Here is a 25,775-nt window from a genome sequence, read left to right as displayed (position 1 = left end):
AAATAGAATATATTATTTCATTGAAAAAGACAGAGTTTTGATCGATTTGTTTAATTAACTCTTTCCGGCAGAATAAGAGTATTATTCCCGTATGCTAAACTATGCAAAAATATGTAAATTCTGTAGGAAGTATTTTTATGAAATAATATGTTAATTAAAACAGAGATATTTTGGGTGATATTTAGATGAAACACACACCTTGTATAATATACAACTTATTTATTATACAAATTTGCATGTTATAACGATGACGATACTAAAACAACAAAAGAGTTTTACGATATTTGTGATACGTATATTTATTGGTATCAACTATATTTTCATTTAATTTTACGTTTCTGCATTATATGCTCTATTCCTAAATCATGAATTTTTTATGAATTTATACCATTCAACGTTTTATAAAATACGTTCGTTATAGTTCATTTTTGTAATTATTTTCAAATTCTAGCTAGTAATTTTCTACTTTTAAATATTCACCTGCAAACATCTATTAACGCAACGCAAACATTTTTTCACGATAATTTTTTTTTGTTTGCATATTAAATATTTATCGCGCAATTTCGACAGATTTTTCTACGATTGTCGCGATCTACTCAATGTGTAGATATTTAAATCAATTCCAGTGGAACGTAACGGTCGAGATAGATCACATAGAGCATAGAAATATAGCGGCATAAAGTACTTATTTCATAAAGCGCCATGTTGCGTAGTAGGCTTTGTATATGTATATTCGTCTTGCAATCGCGTTACTTTTTTGTTGCTTTGCTGTGTTGAACGAAACGCTAAAAAGTATGCCAAGGCGAAATAAATAAACAACTATAATATACCGAGTATTGATATTCTTGTAATTATAAATTGTCCTATATCGTAATAGAGGTAAAATTTATCTACTACAAAGCAAACTATGTATTTAGATAGGATAATATAGGTAATAGGACGGTAATAAATATTCTAGAAAGTTCGTTTTTATTTCACAGTTAAAACTTCATAGTTTTGTAATTATACGAGTATTTTATAGATCATAAAAATTTGAAAATACGTATTTTTGAAAACGTTCGATCGATCTTATTTATTTTCTAGTCCTATCGCGATACAGAAGAGAGATCGTAGATATAAAAGTATTAATATCTACGAGAGAGATTAGAAGAAACGATAGAGTATACAAAGAGCGATAGTTTCGTTGCTTACCAATTTCATATAGAACGTGCAATTTGCCATTAATCCAACAAATTGCATCGAAGAGGAAACGTGATGGCCTGCCTATATCGGCTAATATCACAAGATTTTCTATAAAAATCGCACTAGTGTGTCGAGAAATCTTGTCGTTCTGGTCATAACAGAAAGGAAACGGTAGATTTTACGATCCACCTATCATAAGTCAAGTAATAGATGTCACACACGTGGTGTCGCAGTTTCACGATTTCACAAACACTTAGCGCCGCTCTCGCTTTCACTAAACGATTCTCTGGCCTTTCCTATTCGAGGAACTCGTACTCTCTGGTCGAACTTAATCATAAACTTCACACAAAATCTGTTCCTCGATGTCGACGATCCGACACGTGGTGTTTATCGAGTTCACAAAAAGAGCGTCACCCGTTGAACGCTCGTTCATTCTATTTCTCCGTTACGTAACATCGGAATTCTTGTTGCGGACTGCGGACCAAGTTCTTTTTCTCTGTACGCGTGAACTTACACGATCTGTACGCGAGCACGGCGAGAAAAACGAAAAGTCTGTCTCGAGCGGTTCACCTAATTTCTCCTGTCCGCGTCCGGTGTCGATATTCGACCTTCGGCAGATCCAGTGCAACAGCCTTCCTCAGTGACGTCTAACAGTGTCACATTTACGCGCAATGGCAACAAGCGAATCGTTAGAAACACACTCTACGTTTTATCCACGATCGAACGTTGTTTGTGGCACGAGTAAGAGTAAACACGTGGCCGATTGGTAGCATACGCGCGCGACCGAGCGCCAGCAACGTTAGTAGCCGAACGTCGGAAGCGGACTAAACGATACAAGGAACGGAATCGATTGCCGATCCATCGCCGCGGAAGCCAGTTGCCGCGGTTCCAAGCTGCCAACACGAGAAGCAAATCGGTAGGGAAATCGACGAATCACGATTCTTTTGCGGTATCTTTGCCGGCATCGAATCGTATATCGGAGCACGGGATGTGGCTAAGTTACTTCGGTACATCCCGTGGCTGAGCAGCGAGCACGTATCCAGCGTGATACGAACGAATCGTACGTGACTATCGAGGGATCGCGCGGATATAATCGCGCGAGCGAAGGTAATTACGTATGCGTTCGATGCAGCAAAGAGAGAGTTAGGGGCGAGCTGACGTGTTCGATCGACCGATCCAGAGATCCGGGAAAATTCCTGGATCGGGTCGCGCGATCCGCTGCATCAAGGTGCCACCAGCTGCGTCAGTTTCATACACGCGAAACGGACGAGGCAAAGAGGAAGGAAGAAAGAGAGACAGAGAGTGAAAGAGAGACGAGACCAGTCAGGACAAAATGCGTGCGAATACGTCGTTGATCGAAGGACCGAAAGACCGAAGGACCGAAGGACCGAAGGAATTGCGTCAGATGGAGCGTGAGAAATCGCGTAAAAAGTCCGCGCACGACTATATCGATGCCAGGTGACGTGTGATTAGAATAAGGTCTTATCAGCGTGAGCGTGCACGAGGTACTGAGTACTGAACCACGGCACGAGGTGTGTATCCAGTGCCGGGCCCCTCTTTACCGTACCGAAGAGTGGAGGGACAGACAGGTGCTCCAGCTTCTGTCTGTCTGCCTGTCTGCCCGCCTGTCCGCCCGCCCGACGCCACGCGTTTGCTCCATCGTTTAGGCCCCGTTCACACTCCCCGCACTATCTTATGCGCTACCGAATGCCTTTTTTGAATGATGCGTTTGAACATCGAATTAGTAGCGCAGTGTAGGCCAGCAGTCGCGCGTCTCGCGATAAATCCGCGCTCACTCACCGAATATTCTTGCAAATTGCCACTCCGTTTGACTTGTAGCTGGATATATTATTTTTCAATCTTATCTCGTAGCCCTATAAATTTTTAATAAACTAGAATAGAGCGGAGTGAAAATTGCAAAGCGTTAAAACGTATTTGTTAAAATGTTCAACAGCGTAAAAATTTTTAAACAACGCGACATCTTATTCACCTTTATCTTGATCGTTTAAGCTCTGTTCACACGTTTACGATCTCTTCAACATCTGACGCAATATTAAACACCTATATCTCAACGGTTCTTTTGAACGTTAAACTAGTTTCGTGATGTAACTTGCGATGTGTGTACGTACGTATATGTGCGTCGTTGAACATCAAAATGATCTATCGGAAGATTTTTATAATTGGAACTTCATCTGTTAAACATTTACTTACGTTTTTTTTTTTTTTTTATCGCTAGTAGATTATAGAGAAATAGCAGCATGTACCTAAAAATGGTTGCAGTATGATGAAACTGTAACGATTGTTTTCTGTTCATATTAATAGTTGAACAAGATTTGGTAATTTGATTTCATGCATTTGTACCATATCTCTTATTCGAGGAATAAAATTTTCTGAAATTTTGGAAAATCTTGATCCCTTCTTCCACAGCTGTACTCTGTTACTTTTATCACAAGCGTGTATAATTATTTCCATAAGATTTGTATGCCCAAAATAAATACTTTTTGTTTTGAAATTTCGGTTATTTTACGTAAATCACGTTTCTCGCGTCATCCTAAATTTTATCACTACTATCATACTCAAACTAACTAAACGAATGATTATTTTGTTATTTACATATTAATTAATCTCCTATTTAAAAAGATGATAAATTTAATACTGAGTCATAAAATGTTACTGATATCACAAATCGTATCTTATATACGCTGTTACATATATTTTATGTTACTTGATATTATACTCTAAATTTCGTTTTTGTAAGCCTAATATCTTTCGCTATATTAGCGACGTATTCAATTTTACTACCAATTACGCCCATAACATCGATTCCTATTTCAATTTCCGTACTAATTTTATTACACTTTTGCTTACATAAAATAATGAAACTACCATTTTTGTAACATGCCTTCATCGGGACGATAAAATATTTATTTATTAATACTATCGCTAGATCATCTAATCGTATCATTCGGATATTACTTGGAACTCATATGTGAACTCCTTGTTCTTATTTGCCAATTAATTATTCAAGGAATTAAACAGGAAAAATACAGAAACTGAAGTACGATCATTACGAAGTACGCGGAAATTTATTCCTAAATATTACATCCAGTGAGACTATAATCTTTCAACGTTACAACTTTCCGCTTATTAAATATAAACGACCGTCGGTTAATCAAATGCCTATTTTCTTATTATCTGTCTATCATTATTTGGCAGATGCGTTGCATAAATGAATTTGAAAAATCCTTTGACAGATTTAAGTTTAACGATTATGCCGATTATAATGATATGTTATGAATACCAATTAAATGTTTGGTATTTCCTACAGATGAAAATACATATGTCTAACTTGATGTTTCAACGTATGTTTTATATTCATTGCAAAACTGTAAAATTTTAATTGACAGATCAATTACGAAATGGACGTTTATCTTATTTCCAGTATTTTTATATCAACTATAGAAATATCTTTAACATATTTTAATTGTTATGTTCTCGTGCATATATTTTTTAAAAACATTATTAAAACATTATTCTTGCAATCGTAACTTCTATTTATTAGTAATTATTATTTAAATAATAATAATAATACTAAAATTTATTTGAATTAAGTTTTAAACGATATTATATTCGAGGGAAATTTCAACTATAGTTTTCGGACAATAATTTCATTACCAGGTCTTTTTAAATCATAATTGAATATAGAATTTCTTTTTCCCATTTTAATATCTAAATGTAAACTTAACAGATAGTAAAATAATTACGCATTACACGTACATGTTATGTTTATTTTGAGACACTTTCATTATCCATTGCATTTCAACAGATTCGTTTAGAAATTTCACGATAGAGGGCATAATACATCAACTGCAACAATTTCCAAACACTTATTTGTAATATTAAATTATAATTAATTTTTTCAAATACATTTGTTCATATATTATAGTTTAATTTCCGAAACAATTACAAAATCTAAAAAGATTAAATTTATAAATATTCTATAGGCCTTAAATCTATCTTTACACATGATACTAAAATTATTTTCTTACAAATATATTTATTTTAATTGTTATTACAGCACATCTACATATAGTAATTATGTATATTAATTATTAACAAATAATTAAATTACTAAAGTTTCAAATAATAAGAAAGTGTATGATATAATTTATTCTACCTTAAAGTTCTAGGGAAATCTTAAGGTAATATCTCATGACTCGAGTAATTTATTTCAATAGATAAATTAAATGCTATAAATGGATAATTCATAATGTTATTTTATGTCATAGTTTATATGTTATTTTATATACGATCTACATGCCAAGAAATTAATTGATAGCGAAATAAAAAATCTTAATAGAAAGCGGCAATAATCATGATCCACCACACACGATTGTACGTTAATCATGTGTGTTTTAAATTATATCAACGATGTGATTTTTTATTAAATTTTATAAGAAACAAAATAAAAAAAATTCTGTGAAGAAGAATATGTGAACGTTTGCTCACTTTTAGTTGTACATTATATATAATTTATTTTCTGTCGAATATTTATTTTAAATAAAAGAATGAAACATTTGTAACATTTGCTCCAAGTAATGTAAATAATTAATAGTTTTGTACATAAATGAAAAAATTGTATTCTTATAATTATTTATTAAATGATGAATCAAAAATTCAATTTTAATCGTGTACATAATTGCTTGATTTGTAAATATTGACTAGTAAAATTATTTAATTGAATTATATTACATCAAGAAGATACAAAATAATGTATCATATATTCGAAAATCATGAATGAAATTTATACAAAAATTACTCAAAAAATTCATGCATCTAGTCATAATGATTGAATAATGTATTATACTATCTTTTGTTAATTTTAATGTATATATTTTTAATATACAATATTCAAGTAACACAAAGCTACAAAATGCAATGCTTGAATAAAATGCCATCCTTTGGGGATGATACACTGTCTGCCTGCATTCAGGCTGAAGTAAAAAATAAGGATATTACTAACAATTGTAATGATGCAGATAAATGTTTCAAAGATGATACATTTCTCTCTAAAGTAACAAATACATCAAATAATATCGATAAAGATATTGAAATCAAAGGAAAGTCACACAGTTCTACTAACAGGAAATGTACTTCAAGACAAAATAATTTAAAATGTAAAGAACTTAAAAAAGATAATGTTTTAAAATCAAAACTTGTTAGCAGGACTAACATAAGTAAATCAAAATCAAAAAATATTACTTCCTCAAAGGAGAATCATGATTCATATAGAATTAGTAAAGAAAATGCTAATGTAAATGTGAATTATATAAATAATATTTCTTCAAATACAAATATATTGCCAAAACAATATAATAAATCTGAATCGTCAACCTTGCATGTTGATAATAGTAATGAAAAAAGTAATGTTACAAATACTATTACGATTGATGCAAGCAATGTAAAATTATCTGATAGTAATATTCTTGTAAGTAATAAAGAAAAGTCTTCCAAATTAAATGCTTCTATCTCTATTATTCCTACCCAAGAACGAAATAAATTAGCTTCTTGGGGTCTACCACCAAACATTCTTCAGGTAAATTTGTATTTCTAATAAACTTATACTAATTTCAAAATAGTTAATTCTATCCATTTCTTAAATTTCAATTATGACACTAAGTGTTTATTTTTATATGTTACAGAAATATGAAGCACGAGGAGTAATTACTATGTTTGATTGGCAAATTGAATGCTTATCAAATCATAAGGTCATTGAAGAAAACTGTAATCTTGTATACTCTGCTCCAACATCAGCTGGAAAAACACTGGTAGCAGAAATTCTTATGATAAAAACAGTATTAGAAAGGAGAAAAAAAGTAATTTTTATCTTACCATTTGTGTCTGTTGTTAGAGAAAAAATGTATTATTTTCAAGTAAGATCTTTTCAGTGTATGAGTAAATAATTTAGGAATGTTATATATGTCTTATATGTTAAACTGTAATTTTTTAGGATTTATTATCTGATAGTGGTGTTCGAGTAGAAGGTTTTATGGGTGGTGTTATGCCCGCTGGAGGGTTTGCAGCAACTCATATCGCAATAGCAACTATCGAAAAAGCAAATTCATTAGTAAATCATCTAATGGAAGAAAATGAATTAATCAACTTAGGCTCGGTAATCATAGATGAATTACATCTTGTTGGTGATCCAAATCGCGGATATCTTCTCGAATTACTTCTAACCAAATTAAAATATATGACTTTAAGGTAATTAAAATATGTTTATTTCTATGTGATGTAAGAAAAATATAAGCTACTATTGTAAATAATTATAGAAATTAATATTCTATTTTGTTTCAGAAATGAAAGTGTTAATATACAATTAATTGGTATGTCTGCTACGCTTCCAAATTTGTCCATTTTAGCTAAGTGGTTGGATGCAGAATTGTATAAAACAGAATTCAGACCAATACCATTAAATGAACAATGCAAGGTATTTCACAAATTACAAAATTGTAATATGTTTATAATTTGAAATTTTTAATACAAATCCTTATATGCTTTTAGATAGGTAGAAGTATATATGATAATAAATTATATCTTATACGAAACTTAACACCAATGCCAGAATTAACTATGGACTCAGATGATATTCTTCACCTGTGTATTGAGACAATATCTGATGGACATAGTGTATTAATCTTTTGTTCTACAAAAAATTGGTGTGAGAAACTAGCTGAACAAATTGCTGCTGCATTTTGTAAATTGGGTATATTTAATAATATTAAATTTTTTAATTTTGAACTTTAGCTTATAATTGCACAATTCATAATATTCATAATAATAATTCATAATCAATTTTTTTAGGTCGAGAAAATACAAAACTAGGTAAAACTTTAAGGCAGCAACTAGATACTGCATTAATTTCTGAAACATTGGAGCAACTAAAACGTAGCCCTACAGGTTTAGATAACATATTAAAGAACACAGTTTCTTTCGGGACAGCTTTTCATCATGCTGGTCTTACCATGGATGAACGTGATATTATAGAAGGATCTTTCAGGTTTTTAATTCACGTATCTTCCATCTTATATGAATATTTAAAAAAATCTAATTACATGTTAAATTATTTCAGATCTGGGTCTTTAAGAGTTCTTGTTGCCACATCAACTTTAAGTAGTGGAGTAAATTTACCTGCTAGACGGGTTATTATTAGATCTCCAAAGTTTGCTGGAAAATTACTAGATAGTCTTACCTATCGACAAATGATAGGACGAGCAGGTAGAATGGGAAAGGATACAGCAGGTGAAGATAATAAGATCAGATAAAATAATGGAGTAAATCAATTTAGTTCAATGCATAAGTTAATGAAAGTGAATATAGACTCAGTTATATCTTCATAGGGGAAAGCATACTTATGTGTAATCCAACTGAACAAAAAGCAGCTGAGATATTGTTATCAGCTTCTTTGGAACCAATTGAATCCTGCCTTGAGGATTCAACACCTTTAATTCGAGCTCTTCTAGAAGCTATAGCTAGTGAGATCGTTCATACTCCATTACATCTTGAATTGTACATTAAGTGTACCTTAGTAAGTTTGAGTGACGAGTACAACTCAAAAGGTCCTTGGAACGACGCAATCAAATTTTTAGTAGATAATGAATTTTTATTGTAAGTATCACAAAAATAATTATTTTCAAGTTTTTCTTGTATTAGATGATATTTTTATACTCCATATAACATAATATTACATAGGTTACAAAAAACTGAAGACGGACATAGGTGGGTGGCTACAGCTTTCGGTAAAGCATGTTTAGCAGCTTCTATTTCACCTAGAGACGGTTTGTTCTTACTTGAAGAACTTCAAAAAGCAAGACGATGCTTTGTGTTGGATACAGAATTACATGTGATATACCTAGTGACACCACTAAATTCTGGAAATCAAATTGGAAGTATCGATTGGATGACATTTTTAGAGTTATGGAGAATGCTGTCAGAAAGTGAACGTAGGGTTGGGCAACTTGTTGGCGTAGAAGAACGATTTTTAACATTAGCTGTTCAAGGCATTATACGACCAGGCAAATTGGTGAATTATTTTGTATTTGAATATTATATATTAACAATTTATTATGTTCACTAAATAATGTAAACTTCTATTTTCAGCTTAGTATACATAAGAGATTTTATACTGCATTAGCATTACATGATTTAGTTCGTGAAGTTCCCCTTAATGTAGTTTGTACAAAATATGGCTGTTGCCGTGGAGTTCTGCAAACTTTACAGCAATCTGCTTCTACATTTGCTGGTAATATTTATTATCTATTATAAGAAAATATTTAATTGGATGATATAAATATTTTAAAATGGTCTTCAGGGATGATCACGCAATTCTGTAAGCAATTGGGCTGGGGCTGTCTAGAATTACTAGTCTCACAATTTCAGACACGGTTACAGTTTGGTGTATGTAGAGAGTTATTAGATCTATTGCGTCTCCCAATGTTAAATGGACTACGCGCTAGAAGTCTTTACAAGCATGGAATCACATCTGTAGCAGAATTAGCTACTGCTAATGAACTTGATGTTGAACGTGCGCTTTATAAGGCACTTCCTTTTGAAAGGTACATTAATAAAATATTTTATTGATTCAACAAGAGTCTATTATTATTGAAATTATATTTTAGTGAAAAAGAACAGGACGGTGAACACGAATCGGAAGCAGCAAAACGAAATAAAATGAGAACAGTATTTGTCACTGGAAAAGACGGTTTAACACCTCATGAAGCTGCAACGATGTTAGTTCACGAGGCGAGAACATTAGTACAGGTAGGTAACAATTATAGTTTTAAAAATTGATATTTTTGAATGATTTTATATCTTAACCCCATACTTTGACGAGTCTGAGCCGCGATGAGAATTTTGAGCCAAACCTGAATATCACGAGTCTCACTCGTGGTCTTAACCTCGGGCCAAGTATGAATGTCTTGAATGGTGTCTCTTTTCTAAACACGAGCGCTGCTATCTCGCACTCAGTCGCACGATATAATGTTTCAAGTTCCGACACTGTGTCTCTGTCGCTTCGGCTGCTTTCTCGACCATTCGGGCACAATGATTGGGCCCGGATTCTTCCGAGTTAAATGGTATGGTAAGGGGTTTTAATATTGCACTTCATTTGCAGAATGAACTGAGATTGCAAGATATGTCATGGAAACAGAATGAACAATTGGTCATTACAAACAAATCTAATAGCGAAATAAGTTTATATGAACAACAAGATAGATTTCAAGCAACAAAACGGACAAATGTAGAAATAAAACTTGAAACTACATACAGCAATTCTAAAAATAAAGATAATTTAAACGAAATTGTCATTCAAAATAAACATGAAAAGAATTCATGTTCAATAATCAATGAGAGTATGAATAAGAATGTCAATTTTGTTAATGAAAAAGAAAGCTCATTAAATCACAAATCCGATAAAAATAAAAAATCTAAAATTGATGAAAATGTTACAAAAAATATTAACGATTTTAAATATAATTTAGAAAATAATACATTGCAAGAGTCAAAGCATGATGACTTAAAACTTACTGATCAATTATTACAAATAGATATTCCTGAATTTTGTGATACTTTTGCTGAGGAGCTATCAACTAATTTCTTTGAAAGTAGTAGCCCTAAAATAACATCTGCTTCAAGACGAAATAGTGAATCATTACTCAATTTCAACGATAGGAAAAAAGACTGTACCCGAAATGTTGCTATTAAATATTCCATTAATGAAGTCCAAAACATTCAGAATGTGAATGATATACCCATCAAGAAAATAAGAATTTCGGACGAAACAAGCACTAAAGTATCAGCTCGCAGAAATACGATTACGCATTTATCTAGTTTTCAGAATGATTTAAAAACAGAAGTTCTTTCGAGAAGTCCTAGTCTTTTTGATGATAGTTTAAATCTCGACACACAAATTTGTAATGCTCTTGAACAAAATATCATTGATTCTCTACAATTCACAGAATTTGAAGAAACTAGATCATCTGAACCCAAAGTTACAATACAGGACAAAAAAGATGTAAAGTTACAAATCGCTTCTAATACTAACAACAATGAAACAGTCACAGAAAAGAATGTGGAAAATAAACATATAAATAAGAATTCTTTAAATTCACAAGTAAAACAGAGCACACTTTTGTGGAAAGATGATTCTTGGAATGAAACGAAGAAAATAATGGAGAAGTTAAATCAAATTAAAGATAAAAATAACCATAATATATCAGTTAAATATAGCATAAAAGATAGAAAAAATGCGAATGTGCAACATTTTGTAGAAACCAATGAAATAAGTAGTTCGACGGTAGAGATAAAAAAGAAATGCGATATGAAATTTGAACGATCTATGGATGATTATATAAAAAAAGGACCACAGAAACGTAGACTGAGTAATGTACAAGTTGCAAAATCACCTATTGCAAATGTCATGGCTTTTAGTAAAAACGGCGGAACATTGTTAGATTCAAACAAATCAGATTCTGATGACATTGTTATTGCTTCCCAAAATATAAATTCACCTGCTACAAGTAGCAAGTTACAAAGTAAACTAGATTCTGTAAGGAAACAGAAGTTGTATACTCAAAAAGTTTCTGATCGGATATTTGATGATAAGAATCATGCAACTACTGTTTCAGACAGAATAGAAATTGAAAAATGTAAAATCAAATCAAGATTAAATGAGATACTTGCACAGAAAACATTAACTAGTAAAAGTTCTAGTATAGACAGTGTAATTTTGAATTCAGACGAAGATACACCCATAAAATCGGAAAATTTTTTACAAAAGTGTACATTTAATTTAAAAAGCACTCAAAATAGTCCTAAAACGTGTATAAAAACAAATGAACTTGCAGACACTGTAAATGAAACAACTAATTGGAATACATTAAATATTATAAAAGTTGGTAGTGATAGAGCCACATTTAATTTATTTAAGCGTGAAGTGATGCAGAAACGATATATTGCGTTAGCTTTAAATTGTGAATTGTATAATGATAAAACTAATAATATAGGCTCTAAGATCATTGGTCCTACTACTATTGAAAGAAAAAAGAGGTCTAAAAAAGTGGAAAATTATGTGCATGCAGATAGAAAAGTATGTGGTGCTGCTATTGCTTGGGAAAACAATATTGCATATTATATTTCTTTCTCTAATGAACGAGGTATTTAAAATTATGTTAATATTAATTTTTCTCCCTCTTAGTTTCTAACATTATAAATTTTCAGATTTAAAAATCCCAGGCAAAGATCAGATGAAACTATTAAAAGAATTGCTGGGTAACACATTTTTGTATGTAAAGTGTTTTGCAACTAAAGAAATGTTTAAAACCTTATATAAATGCTGTAATATTACCGCAAGTTGCAAATTTTTAGACCCAAAAGTAGCAGGTTGGCTGCATCATGGGAGCAGTCATGAAAAAACATTTCATGAAATGGTAAGTAATATGTACAACTTTATTTTTATAAATAAAGTTACATATTATATTAAGTTATGTTCTAATTGTACTATATTTCAATTAATACACAAAACAGGTGAAAGAATATTTTCCACAAGGATGTTTCATAGCTAAAAGAATAGGTACATGTTATGATGTAGGACCTGGATTGTATATCGAAAGTGAAATAGCAGGAGAGCTCAGAGCATCTGCAGAAGCTGTACTTACATGGCATATAACGGATAAACTATTAGACAAGTTAGAACAACAGAGTCCAACATTACTATACACATTTAAAGGTAATAAATATAATGAATATGCTTCATTATTACTCTATCTCATATTCTTTTACATTTTTGAAACATTAAATATATTTTCAGATATTGAAATGAGGACAGTGACCATACTAGCTTGCATGGAATTAACTGGTTTAGGTGTATCATTAAAATCATTACAAGATTTGTCTTCCATCATCCATGAAGAGATGACGTCATTAGAAGAACGAGCATATGCATTATGTGGAAGAAGATTCAATTTTTCCTCATCTAAGCAAGTTGGAGAGGTTTGTAAATATATTAATGAGATGGATTGTTATTCACACAGTTGTTTGAATTTAAGTGCTAAATTGTTAATTGTACAGATTTTAGGCTTATACAAGGGAAAAAAGATTAGCGTTAATAAAGCTGTATTAGAGCAGTCTGAACATCCAGTATCTAGTCTTGTTATGTCATGGCGTAAATTAAGTGCAACTCAATCTAAAGTATGTATAGATTAAACAAGTTTTTGATAAAATTAAAAAACTGAAATTACATGTATAAGTAAATGCGAGGATTCTTTATGAAAAAATGTAGAATAAAATTTTTTCACCAGAAGCTTCGTTTCCAAGAATAGTAAATTTGCAAATTTATTTTATGTATGTGCCTGGTCAATTCCTACTTAAACATATTCAAACTCTATTTTCTTGAAGATGAAGCTTTAAACAGGAAAATTATATTCCACATTTTTAACTTACTTTCACATGCATATAGAATAACTTTCCGCTAATTGTTTACTTATGCCCAGTCAATAATTAGCAAAGTTCAAACTTTTCGAAAATTAAACCTCGGACGAAAAAATATAATTTTACTCTGTATATTAATTAAATAATTCAAAGTAAAATAATGAAATATATTTTTTAGATTATTTATCCAATATTGAATCTATCTCAACACAGTTCTCGTATTCACGGTAATTGTATTACATCTACATTAACGGGTAGAGTTTCGATGCATGAACCAAATTTACAAAATGTGCCAAAGGATTTTAATTTTAAAGACAATAGCTTTACAATAAGTGTTCGAATGGCATTTATACCAGCAATAGGCAATGTTATGTTGTCAGCAGACTACTGTCAACTTGAATTGAGAATATTAGCTCATTTTTCGAGAGATATACTATTATGTGATATTATGCGGAAACCAGGTGATATTTTTAAGAACATTGCAGCCAATTGGAATCACATATCTGAAGATCAGGTAAATATTGCATAAACAATTTATATTGTTAAAAATAATTTTATTGACATATATTGACACATTAAAAGGTTGATGATAAAATACGTCAGCATACAAAACAATTGTGCTATGGCATGATCTATGGCATGGGAGTGAAAACACTTGCTGAGAATTTATCAGTAGATGAAGTTAAAGCCAAAGAATTTTTGGAATCTTTTATGAATGCATACCCAGGTATATCTAAGTGGTTGACTAATGTATTGAACGAAGCACGTACAAATGGTTACATAACAACTATCCTAGAAAGACGTAGAATGTTTCCTGAATTGACAAGTACAAACCCAGTGGAAAAATGTAGGTGTTCTTAAATATAGATTAGTTTCCATAATAAAATTTTTTGTTTAATTAGGAATAAATTAACGTCATTTTTTAAATCTCATAGTACAAGCAGAACGCCAAGCAGTGAATACAAAAGTTCAGGGTTCTGCGGCTGATATTGCTAAAAAAGCAATGGTGAATATCGAAGAAAGAATACGAGTTGAGTTTCCAATGGCTACAACCATTATGCCTAGTAGCAATCCTATTCGTAAATTGAGAAGTAACAGTAGAGAAGCACAACAAAGAGGTGGTTATCTAGTATTACAACTCCACGATGAACTTTTATATGAGGTCAGTAATAGCTTTGTATCAGTTTTCTATTTTGAATGCTTGTATTTTACCATCTTTCATTCCTTTTCCTTATATTAGGTGAATGTAAATGATTTAAACCAAGTTGCAAAAATAGTAAAGGAATCAATGGAACAAGTATGTCAACTTGCAGTACCATTGCCTGTGAAACTTAAAGTTGGACCAGCATGGGGGGATCTTTCTGAATATACTATTTGCTAATCTACTAAGTTTTTCTATAAGAAAATATTTAGCATTGTCTAATTGTTTGAATTAAGTTCTTAAATAAAAATTTTTTTTATATACACTTTTACATAAGAAGGTAGTCAATCATGTTTCAATTTTTTTTTATGACTTATAATATTGTGCATTTTTGCATAGATTTATAGTAAGGTGAATTGTATGTACATATTTATTCTGTTTTTTATCATATTTTTTTACATCGTAATATGAAACAATGAATTGTATATTTCAATGATATAAATAATTGCATATTTCAGAAGATTAAACTGAGATTTAAATAATAAGTTAGTATTTACTGAACATGAATTTTCAAACATTTTTTTACTATTTGAATCATATTATATAAAGTATCAAAATTTATATGATACAAAGTTTAAGATACAAATTTATACAAAAAAGATTAGAATAGTAATTTTTATACTTTTACTTATTAATATCATTATTTTTGTAAAAATGTATAAGTAAGTGATTGTGTTGTATAATGCCATTGAATTGTATAAGAAATAAAAGTCTTTGTTATTCAACATTTTCTATTAATATACATAATAATAATCTTGTAAGCATTATATCCTACATGTAACTTAAAAAAGATATTTCTTAAATTGTATCACAGGGAGGTGCAAGAGATTGATGTAACTTTGTTACTGCTGTTTGTACTATTTGTTGAAATGTTTCATCTTCTTTACTGGTAACTTCTAAATTTAATAAATCTATATGTGCTTTTTTTCCATCAACTGTTACATACAGCTTTTCTCCTTTAAAGATTTTAGGAACCGAGTCCTCCCCAAACATTTCTTGTAACATTTCTATCAAACATTCTTTAAAATGCATTCGATCCATTTTTGTAGGTGCTGGTAATATTTTGGGTGGTTGTTCCATCATTTCAGCTTGTAATATTGCAGTCAAAACAGAATCTGCGTACATATCATTTACAGGTGTTGCGATCCACTCCATAGTAACAATTTTTCCATCGATTGTGACATCAATATTTTTAAAAACACGTAATTTTTTATCATCTACAACTTCCAAATTTCCAGCAATTTGAGTTAGAAGATGTTTTAATACTGGTAATGATGCTGAAAAATAAATGCTCTGTCTTTGAATAACTTGACTCATACTCATGTCCGTATATTTTGATAAGTCGCAAGGTGCTAGCATATGATAGTTGAAATTTCTTTTCACTAAAACCCCAGATAATGTCTGTCCTGGTTTTGGTGTTTCCATTGCTAATGTGCCCATTACTTTGGCAGTTTTTTCCCCCCTAAAGTATAATTCTACAGCAACAGTATTTCTTGGATTATGTATTTCCATTATTGTATTGGGATCATCTTCATATTCTCTTTGCAATGCTGCTTTTAATCTACCCATTTCGTTTTGTTCCCCATGCACAAGTACAACATGTGGTGGTTTTAGAATACGTATGAATTCTGAAGTTTGTTGATAATCTGTATGTGCTGAAAATGATATGTAGTCAACAGACATTTTTAATGGTAACTTTTGTCCAGACATGGTTGTAATCTCTTCGGGTTCTGATAAAATAGTTTTTGCCAATGTTCCCTCTACACAATAACCAGCAATTATAACTCCATTTTTTGCATCTGTACACCACGATTCAAATAATTCCCTCGATAGCCCACTTTGCATCATACCGGGCGAAGCCATTACTACACATGGTCCGATATCTTCAAAATGATCAATTCCTTTTAAATTGGAGATATGTTTAAATACAAAAGGATTGTTAATAGCTATTTGCCTTCTAATTTTGTCGTTCATTGCATTTACATAAGTTTGATAAACAGCCATACACTTCTTTGCTAAAGAAGAAGCATAATAAATGGGAATTTCATGAAGTTCAGGATGTTGACTCCAATATTCATCCAAAATAAGGAGAAGTTCTTGTGCTCTACCTAATGCAAACACTGGTATTAAACATCTTCCCCCTCTATTAACAATTTCATGAACTAAATTTGTAAATCTTCCTTCACGATCTTCTCTTTTTTCATGTATATGTGTACCATAAGTAGATTCAGTAATTAAAACATCTGGATGAATATTTGGAATTTCAGCTGCCATCAAATGTCTATCTTCTTGTCGACTAAAGTCCCCAGTATATAAAATTTTAACACCTGCTATTTCAATCATAAACATAGCAGCACCTAATACATGGCCGGCATTATAGGCCCAAAATTTGATTCCAAACACATCTTTTTCTTCATGGAAGTTGATAGTTTCTATTTTGTCCATACTAGTTTCTAGATCAGATTCAGTATATAACATTTGTTCTGTCGCAATATTACTAACTTTGATATAGTCGGACAAGAGCCAACGATATATGGCTTTAGTGGCGTGTGTCATAAAACATCGTCCTTTAAAACTGGTTTTTTGTAAAAACCATGGTAAGGCTCCACAATGGTCCAAATGAAAATGAGAAATTAACAGCAAATCAATTTCATCTGCTTCTACCAAGTCCACAAATGGTAATGCATCCATGCCAGATAAGCCAGGGTGTATACCGCAATCTAACATAATCTTTTTGCCTTTAAATTCTAACATGATACATGATCTTCCTACTTCTTGGCCAGCTCCAAGTGGTCTAATCGATAATAAATCACTTTCTTCGGCTGGCACTTGTGTTTCTGGCTTTCTTTTCACAGACATTTTTTTATAACTTTGTGATTATCATCCAATGTATCATAAAAATTATTCATAAATCACATTCTCATGTGTAATTTGTTCCAATTATGTTACAAATGACACACGTTTTTTCTTATGTTTATAGGCATTGTCTGTACAAACATATCTTATTGTTACGCCAGGAAGAAAAAATGAATCTTCAATGATCATATACTTAACTAATAAATAGCGCGATAATAGAGGTTAGAAAATTGTACTTCAGATTTAGTGGTTAAAATATATGAAAGATGTTTTCAATGAAATTAGTTAAACAAATCTAATCTTCTTCTCTGTTACTCGTAAATTACAAACAAGATATCACGTTAATATTTAAATTAGTTTACTTCAACTCTTAAAACGTAAGTTATGTTATTGTGTACGTATAGAGCAATTCAATACCCACTTACAAGCGCCACGATTACAATATACTACATGTGGAAGCGTAAGTATAAAATTTAATATAATTTTATTTACATGCACAATATGCACATATTTCATTACTAACAAATATTTTAATTCTTACAACGGAAATGTAAATATATAAGATTATACTTATAGTATAGTTTCTCTAAAAAATGAAATATATTTTATTTAATTTGATATTAAAGAAAGAAACAAAGTTATGCTCTTCGTTTAAATTAGTCATAAATTTTAGTAGAAAACTAATTGGAAATTTCCACTCGATACATAAAAATATTTATACATTTTTCCAAAAAAAGTTATAGGTAGTAAATGTTGAATATTAACTTTTAAAATTAGACATGTTAAGACTAAAGATTATACACTATAAAGAATTATAGTAAATTTCCGTTAATCATAAAATCACGATAGATTCTTAAACCAGGAGTTTGGACATTTTTCTATCTTCCGCTGTCTTTTCTTAAATTTAATAAACGATATAATGACTTGAGTTTTGTAGAAATTCTAAATAGAATTTCGACCTTAAAATAGTGGTTTCAGTTGGAACAGGCTTGGAATAACATCGATTTTAATTAAATAAAAGAGTTACAAATTAAAGGCTAAGCTAGATTATACATGTAAAACTCGTACCTTAATCGCCAACTCGAATTTTTCATTTCCTTCCCGTACAAGCGTCTAATATCCGCATGTATTTGATATCCCATGTTAGAATACACAACTTTCGTAAACTGTGTGCAAAAGCAATTATTTTAATTGTAAAAATAATATAGTTATTTAACTTTTTATTCGAGACGAAAAATTACGCGCACTATTCAAAATTTCAACCGACGCTTTCAAATTACATATACTGTGTACATGTTCCTGTCGACAGGTGGTGTCTCTACATTCTATTCAATTTTGACAAAGCGCGCGAAAATAAATTGTTTTGTAACATATAATTTTATATTTGTATTATTATATTATTCTGCCTTTTTATTTGTAAGTTATATATGATCTCTTATGTCCTTGTAACGATATGTTTAATTTAAAATTTAAATATTTCTCATTTTTATCATTTCATTCTCACTTGATTCAGAGAAGATATAAAAAATTAAAATAAAAGCAGAAATGTATAAGATAAAGAAGGATATAAAAAATAAAATACCAGCTTAAACAAATTTTGACGATTTATGTATAGAAAATTGGTTTGAAAAAGATAAATGTGACATTGCAGATACATATGCCTACATTATTATATGTATTTAAATTAATAAATTTATTATTTATATATATGTATGTATATATAAAGCAATAAAATTTATGTCAACGATATTTAATGAATAATAGGTATCTATACACATACCTTTTAGTTAATAACAATTATTAATTGTTGGAAACGTTTCGTATACTTTGTCAGCATGTATCTGCAACGCGAAAAAATATGTGAACTTTAACCGAGAATAATTTAGTTTAGCATTGAAAGATGGCGCCTTTATGAGTACTGTCTGGATGAAAACGCGCCAGATTAGATTTCAATAAAATCTAAAATATTTGTAACATTCACGAAGATCATATCACGTGAAAGTATTATATATCTTTATGTTCATATATTTGATATTACGATATTACGATATATTTGATATTTGATCTGTAGTGAAACAATCGTAACCTTGCGCGGAGACATATATTTTTATTTCTATCAGCTGTCGATCGCGTAGGTATTTAACAAAGTGGAACCATAGATTATGCTAGTAGTTTAACGGATTATTACTCGTGACAACGTAATTCCAAGATAATTGGCAAACAGTTCTAACTGTATCTATCTACTAACGGTATCTAAGTGCGTTGTGTCTTCAAGAGTAAAGTTCACACTATAATATGAGTACGTAAAACATAAATATGTCATTAAAATACTTACAGTGCTGTATTATCGTCTATTTTGCGTTATATATAGCTCAACATTTGATTATATAATTTTAACATTTGATTACATAAGGTTGACTGGTACAAACTCTAGGTCGCACCAGGATATGTGTATAGTATGATCAAGCGTAGCTCGATTTCTACTGCAGCAAATTAATTCAAACGTTACGATATCTTCGAAACATAAAAATATTATATTCGAAATATAAAATAACTGGTTTTCATTTTAATTTTTATCTTTACGAAGAGATTACAAGTTTCTTAGAAATTTATCAATTTTCTCGGAAGAAAGCTTACAAAGGATATAATCTAACAACTACACTGTATACCGCGCTATGTACATTTCGCAACTATCACTCTTGTTTACCCATTTTTTCCCCACAGTGTATGTATATTTAAAACTACCTGACAAATTTGAGAAAAACTTTTAAGAATTTATTATAGATCCATAAATGATAACGATACCTGATCTTATTTATTGACGTTAAGATAGATAAAAACATTATCTTTATTCGAATATCTAAATTCTGAATTGATTTCGTTATTCGTGTATTATTTATTTGCTTATTTTTCCTTTGCAATTCGCGTCTGAAACTACCTAATTAAAATTTGAAAAGAGAATTTTACGAATTTATTTCAAAACCACCAAAGCAATAGAAGACGTATCTTTATCCAAATATATAATATCATCCATGTATTTTTTACTATATTTGCAATTTAAAAAAGAGAAACTTTTTTTGTGATAGACAAACTTTCTTACTACTTTACAAGTATCATACAGATGCAAATACAATATTCCATAAGTTTAGATGTTATCTCAAGAAATGATCGGACATGGTATATTAATTGTAAATTTAAAGAAATGTTTGTTAATTTCGACCTTTTTATATATGTGTTTTGTTATAATTCAGCAAGTTCAACTTGCAGTGTAAGTTGAAATAGCAGTACACGTGAAGAAACCGAGATGCTAAAGGTCATGAGTATATGCTAGTCCAGTGTCGCTTCAGTTTAAAATAGCGTATACAGTTACGATTCTACAGCCAAACGGTTCAAGCACACAGTTATTTTAAAGCTTCTATCTTACAGACTTATTCTTTTCTCCGCCTATGTCTCGCATAAAATTAGTCCTAACGATAATTATTCTTCTGGTAGGTTTATTTTGCGAAGTAGCAGATGGGGACTTTAGCTTGGAATTGGTTCAAGTAGTAAGTATTAATTGTTTATTTCATTTCACTTTATCCACCTTTAGTTGTTTATTGTCCTAATAATTCTTCGGATTATTAATTAAGGTGAGATTTCCCTAAACTACATTTTAAAGTTTATATATTTTAAAGCTGTTTACTTTGTAATTACAATTTATCAATAGTCATTCGATAACGAATTATGTTTTAAGTTATCGTTTTAACCATGAAAATGAAATATTCAATAACAACAGCGAATGATTAATAATACAAAGCGCACAAATAGTACAAAATGATTAATAGTGCTACAAAAATTAAGAAAATATCTCGATATGTATTATTCGTAATTCTTGGAATTTTCCCAGTTATTTAGACATGGAGATAGAACACCACGTGAAAAAGAAATATCGCCACTCGATTATCATAACATATCAATTTATGAACCGTGGGGTCTTGCTCAACTGACGAACGTAAGCAGCAATTACGAACGTTACACGATAAAATAAAAATGTTAGTGTTATAACAAATAAACTGTTTTCAGGAAGGAAAGATGAGAGAGTATCGGATCGGAACGATGTTAAAAGAACGTTATGCTAAATTCTTGGGAGATATTTATCGTCCCAGCGACGTTTATGCGTACAGTACGGATCACGACCGAACGAAAATGTCCCTTCAATTGGTGTTAGCTGGACTCTATCATCCAAATCCACAGCAAACGTGGAATGAAAATTTATCGTGGATGCCTATACCGATTTGTTATATGCCAGAGAAAATCGATAATATCCTGAAACCCGATCTTTCTCCATTGTAAGCGTTTAAGACGTTTTCCTGTTGTTTCATCATATATCGAAACGAAAGAGACGCAAATTTAGAAAGAGCAATAGAGGAAACGAACACACCGATTTGAAATACTAAAAGAAAGCGAAACATATGCTCTAGAAATGTAAACATTAAAGTCAAGATGTTTTATTTACAGATATATGAAAGCTGTGAACGAAGTTAGAAATACAGAAGAGATTCTTCGAAAACTACTACCCTATAGAGATCTGTTCAAGCTACTTAGCGAAAAGACAGGTCTGGATATAACGACAACGCACATGGCATATGAAATATACAACCAACTTGTAGCAAAGGTATGAGCAATTATTTGTTATAATCCGAGAATATAAAAATATTACCTTTCGAGTGATACCTGGTGACGATTATAACGAAAATGATTTGAAACTCAAGAATTTTGTTCTAATAATTGAATTACAGAGACGTACGATACAATTGATAAATTTTAATAATTTAGATTTGAAAATTCGGGCAGGATGTACGTATATTAAAATAATTTTGCAGGAAACCATGAATCATTTATTGCCAAAATGGTATACCGACGAAATTTCCAAAAAGCTACAAGATGTCGTGAAGATAGAATACGAAATTCGTTCCTACACGCCGCTTTTGAAACGATTGAACGGCGGTCTGATTATCAAAAGATTCATTGACAATATTCGAATAAACGAGAAACGCGATAAACCAAGAAAGATTTATTTGTATAGCGGACACGAAGTAAATATCGCTGCTGTTGTAAGAGCACTCAACCTAACCGAGCCTGAGATACCGCCTTATGGATCTGCAATTATATTTGAGAAACTGAAGGATCTAAATAACAAGGTCTACATCAGGGTAATTACGTTTGATAATTTATCAATGTACTATGTATATAATTGAATTAATTTATTCAACGGGCTAAGACAAAATTAACATAAAGTATAATAATATCAATGCATTAACGTAGTTAACGATAAAATCGATAAAGTTGCCGATTAATATATATTCGTACGAAGATAAAAGGATATTAATTCTTAGTAATTAAAAGTTATGAAACGTAATTAATACGGGTATGTGTAATTATGGTTGGCAACGAAACGCGAGGTAGCAAAAACTATTTTATTCGTAATTTAGTTGGTTGTTGCAAGCATATTAGACAATGTGTTGGTTCGTTTGGATGGAATAAAGATTAATTCGTATTTTAATTTATTATTATTCGATTATATGTATTTTTTTTTTCTTTTAGATGCTATTCTGGAACGGAGTTACGAACGAATTGAAAGTTTATAAAATTCCAAAATGTGACGAGATTTGCCCAATTGAACAATATTTAAATATCGTAAATGACTTGCTTCCATCGGACGAAGAGGTTAACCACAAATGGGATTACGTATCGAAAGAAGAGTTACAAAAGCTATACGTCGAAACGCTTAATGTTAATTAAACGTTGGTGATAATATGACAACGATATAATTGCGACACGAAGTAATACTTACCGGTAATACGAAAGATAGAAATTTCTTTACGAACTATCGTAAACTAATGACTTAGCATAGCAAACTGATAACAATATGTACTTATAATATTAAGTATTTTCAATCTAAGTTCGTTAAGAAACAAGTTGTCCTATGTTCAATGAATAATCTTTCGTAACAATTTCAACTTTGTTTGTTTTATCACGCACATGTATCACGAACACGAACTTTAAATTTTAAATACGTATTCGATTAATTTTTGAGAACTTGTTCATGACACATTTTGTATGTTGACTCAAGTTAAAACTACAATTGCCGAATGTATTATGTACGACCGATGGTAATCTGCAACTATTATTTTAGTCGATGATTATAGTCAACGCCATTTTACCTTTTACCGACGCACGATATAATTATTTATGGTAAGTTATCTTTACCGATATTTAACGAAATGATTCTAATCGACCACCGATGACAAAACAATTTATCGATCGTATGACCTTTTCTTAACTTCTTCAACCGATCTTGCGATGACATAGATACATATATTATATTCTAGTTTAGTTTTGTATATTCGTCTGAACGCATAGCTCTTAAATCGCTATAAAAATTAGTGATCGAATGTTATAACATTCTTATATGTAAGTTCTAGAATTCTTTTAATCAGAAAAAATAGAATAATAACATGCTTTCATAATATGTATTATATAAAATGCTGAATTTAAAAACATTTGCTATTGATGATTCTATATATATATATATATCCTATATATACATATATACAGGGTGCGCCGTTAGAATTCGGACAAAAGAAAAAAAAAAGAAAAGAAAAAAAAATAATACATATATATATATATTACATATATATACATATATATACACATATATATACATATATATAGAATATTGTTAAGAATACAAATATTATTTCATCCGATTTGCATGCCTTTTCTACTTAGTTGATTTAAACTTAATCGACAGATTAATATATAGTACGTAACTGATATTCTTAGTTTTAATACAATTATTAGTATTTTAATTTTAAGAACAATGACTTGTAAATTTATTCGAAAGGAATTTGTAATGAAAATTCTTTTTACGGTATTTTATATGTATACGAAATGTTAATTGCGTGAAATGCATGTTAGTACATGTAGGAATGATAAGTTTAAGTCATACAGTTCCAACTTATCTACGTATCTCTGTTCACTTTATAAGATATTAAGTATTACGCAAAAGTAGAATATGCATTAATATATATATATACATATTAATATTTCATTACCATCTTGTCATCCAAGCCTATTTCTGTAAATTTGAAAACACAATTTGTAATAGTTTAATAAAAATTATACAATCTATCAGTATTATCTAGTATTATGATAAAACTATACTATCAGCGATCATGTTCGATCGAATCTTTTACGTATATAAAACCATTGCTTCAAATAATGATTTTGTACTCGTCACTTGCTAAATATTTTCAGCAAAACTTGCCATAGACTGCGTATTTTTAAAACAATAATCAATACGTACTCCACGCAATTCATACGCATACTTCCAATTGTGACCGCTGTACGTGTCCCAATCGCTCGTCCGACGTTCATTGACCGATCTCGCACCGCGAAAAACAATCCAAGCAATTTTCTTTTCTTTTCGTTTATTTATCGTTTCGTTCGATAAGGCGACCTACGCACGTACGATAGCTCGCCAGAGTCTCGAAAGAGTTGTAAAAAAGTTTTAAACAAATTTTGCGAATCTATCGCGCGCACCGATAATCGAACATCGTGCGAAAAAATTGTATCGTATATTATGTTCTTCTTATTTCTCGATAAGGTCATCGTCTCGTGTCCGCTCGTGCTTGTTGTTCGACCGGATCCCAACACATACGATACATAATTCATAACGTTTCTCTTGCTATTAACGATCTAAACGTATACGTATCTACCGCCATTCTTAAATGTCGCATTTTTGGAGAAAATATTAACGCGGAGATACGCGCGTATATCGTTAGATGCAAAGTTTTGAACGAGTACGTTCGATGCCAGAAATTATTCCACGTTGTTTGGCTTCGTACGGGACGGATCGCAAAGAATCGATTGCCGCGATCGGATTAGAGTTCGAGTACGACGACTTAACTACAAATGATCATAATACATACAAACAAGCGCAAACGAGCGTTTGAGCGGTATAGAATAGTCGGAATTGTCATTAAGCCTGAAGAATGGTTGCCCGTTG

General features: G+C 30.9%; 3 protein-coding genes and 1 long non-coding RNA gene across 8 annotated transcripts in view; 2 read left to right on the top strand and 2 right to left on the bottom strand.

Moving 5' to 3' along the window:
* Positions 1 to 2,673, bottom strand: part of LOC132911327 (uncharacterized) — a 68,862-nt gene extending 66,189 nt beyond the window's left edge. The window contains exon 1 of the long non-coding RNA XR_009658965.1: positions 1,192 to 2,673. This is a non-coding gene — a long non-coding RNA (uncharacterized LOC132911327). The remainder of the gene's footprint in view (positions 1 to 1,191) is intronic.
* Positions 1 to 15,594, top strand: part of LOC132911136 (DNA polymerase theta) — a 68,382-nt gene extending 52,788 nt beyond the window's left edge. The window contains exons 1-21 of one of the 4 annotated variants that reach the window (XM_060967538.1): positions 5,427 to 6,778; positions 6,885 to 7,115; positions 7,193 to 7,446; positions 7,540 to 7,672; positions 7,747 to 7,948; positions 8,047 to 8,242; positions 8,315 to 8,484; positions 8,583 to 8,850; positions 8,935 to 9,265; positions 9,343 to 9,484; positions 9,554 to 9,797; positions 9,861 to 10,002; positions 10,355 to 12,395; positions 12,460 to 12,668; positions 12,766 to 12,967; positions 13,049 to 13,230; positions 13,309 to 13,428; positions 13,847 to 14,182; positions 14,251 to 14,515; positions 14,604 to 14,830; positions 14,909 to 15,594. In XM_060967538.1, coding sequence (XP_060823521.1) covers positions 6,068 to 6,778; positions 6,885 to 7,115; positions 7,193 to 7,446; positions 7,540 to 7,672; positions 7,747 to 7,948; positions 8,047 to 8,242; positions 8,315 to 8,484; positions 8,583 to 8,850; positions 8,935 to 9,265; positions 9,343 to 9,484; positions 9,554 to 9,797; positions 9,861 to 10,002; positions 10,355 to 12,395; positions 12,460 to 12,668; positions 12,766 to 12,967; positions 13,049 to 13,230; positions 13,309 to 13,428; positions 13,847 to 14,182; positions 14,251 to 14,515; positions 14,604 to 14,830; positions 14,909 to 15,049 — 6,747 coding nt within the window. In that variant the 5' untranslated portion in view covers positions 5,427 to 6,067 and the 3' untranslated portion in view covers positions 15,050 to 15,594. Of the gene's footprint in view, positions 1 to 5,410; positions 6,779 to 6,884; positions 7,116 to 7,192; positions 7,447 to 7,539; positions 7,673 to 7,746; positions 7,949 to 8,046; positions 8,243 to 8,314; positions 8,485 to 8,582; positions 8,851 to 8,934; positions 9,266 to 9,342; positions 9,485 to 9,553; positions 9,798 to 9,860; positions 10,003 to 10,354; positions 12,396 to 12,459; positions 12,669 to 12,765; positions 12,968 to 13,048; positions 13,231 to 13,308; positions 13,429 to 13,846; positions 14,183 to 14,250; positions 14,516 to 14,603; positions 14,831 to 14,908 lie in introns of those variants that run through there. The other 3 variants (XM_060967544.1, XR_009658924.1, XM_060967554.1) reach the window with 3 other exon arrangements.
* Positions 7,773 to 18,170, bottom strand: LOC132911243 (cleavage and polyadenylation specificity factor 73). Its single transcript, XM_060967729.1, has 2 exons — positions 15,652 to 18,170; positions 7,773 to 7,790 (listed from the first exon to the last, which is right to left on the bottom strand). Exon 1 carries the CDS (start codon positions 17,726 to 17,728, stop codon positions 15,668 to 15,670), a length of 2,061 nt encoding a protein of 686 aa, XP_060823712.1. The 5' UTR covers positions 17,729 to 18,170; the 3' UTR covers positions 7,773 to 7,790; positions 15,652 to 15,667.
* Positions 18,171 to 19,837: 1,667 nt separating this feature from the next.
* Positions 19,838 to 24,267, top strand: LOC132911284 (venom acid phosphatase Acph-1-like). Of its 2 annotated transcripts, XM_060967856.1 has the most exons (7): positions 19,838 to 20,024; positions 21,218 to 21,270; positions 21,612 to 21,716; positions 21,788 to 22,053; positions 22,223 to 22,379; positions 22,588 to 22,917; positions 23,309 to 24,267. In XM_060967856.1, exons 1-7 carry the CDS (start codon positions 20,021 to 20,023, stop codon positions 23,504 to 23,506), a joined length of 1,113 nt encoding a protein of 370 aa, XP_060823839.1. In that variant the 5' UTR covers positions 19,838 to 20,020; the 3' UTR covers positions 23,507 to 24,267. The 2 variants fall into 2 exon arrangements, with proteins under 2 accessions (XP_060823839.1, XP_060823834.1); XM_060967851.1 differs by lacking the exon at positions 19,838 to 20,024 and having other exon boundaries at positions 21,052 to 21,270.
* The last annotated feature ends 1,508 nt before the right edge of the window (positions 24,268 to 25,775 follow it).

The sequence above is a fragment of the Bombus pascuorum genome, chromosome 1 (genome assembly GCF_905332965.1).
Source record: "Bombus pascuorum chromosome 1, iyBomPasc1.1, whole genome shotgun sequence".
Classification (NCBI taxonomy): domain Eukaryota; kingdom Metazoa; phylum Arthropoda; class Insecta; order Hymenoptera; family Apidae; genus Bombus; species Bombus pascuorum.
This window is presented reverse-complemented; position numbering and strand designations above follow the sequence as displayed.

Bases quoted from the DNA above. Each gene is read 5' to 3' on its own strand.
- LOC132911243 (XM_060967729.1), bottom strand. From the start codon at position 17,728: ATGTCTGTGAAAAGAAAGCCAGAAACACAAGTGCCAGCCGAAGAAAGT.
- LOC132911284 (XM_060967851.1), top strand. From the start codon at position 21,172: ATGTCTCGCATAAAATTAGTCCTAACGATAATTATTCTTCTGGTAGGT. The intron at 22,380-22,587 runs GTATGAGCAATT...ATAATTTTGCAG, and splicing joins ACAACCAACTTGTAGCAAAG to GAAACCATGAATCATTTATT. The intron at 22,918-23,308 runs GTAATTACGTTT...TTTTTCTTTTAG, and splicing joins ATAACAAGGTCTACATCAGG to ATGCTATTCTGGAACGGAGT.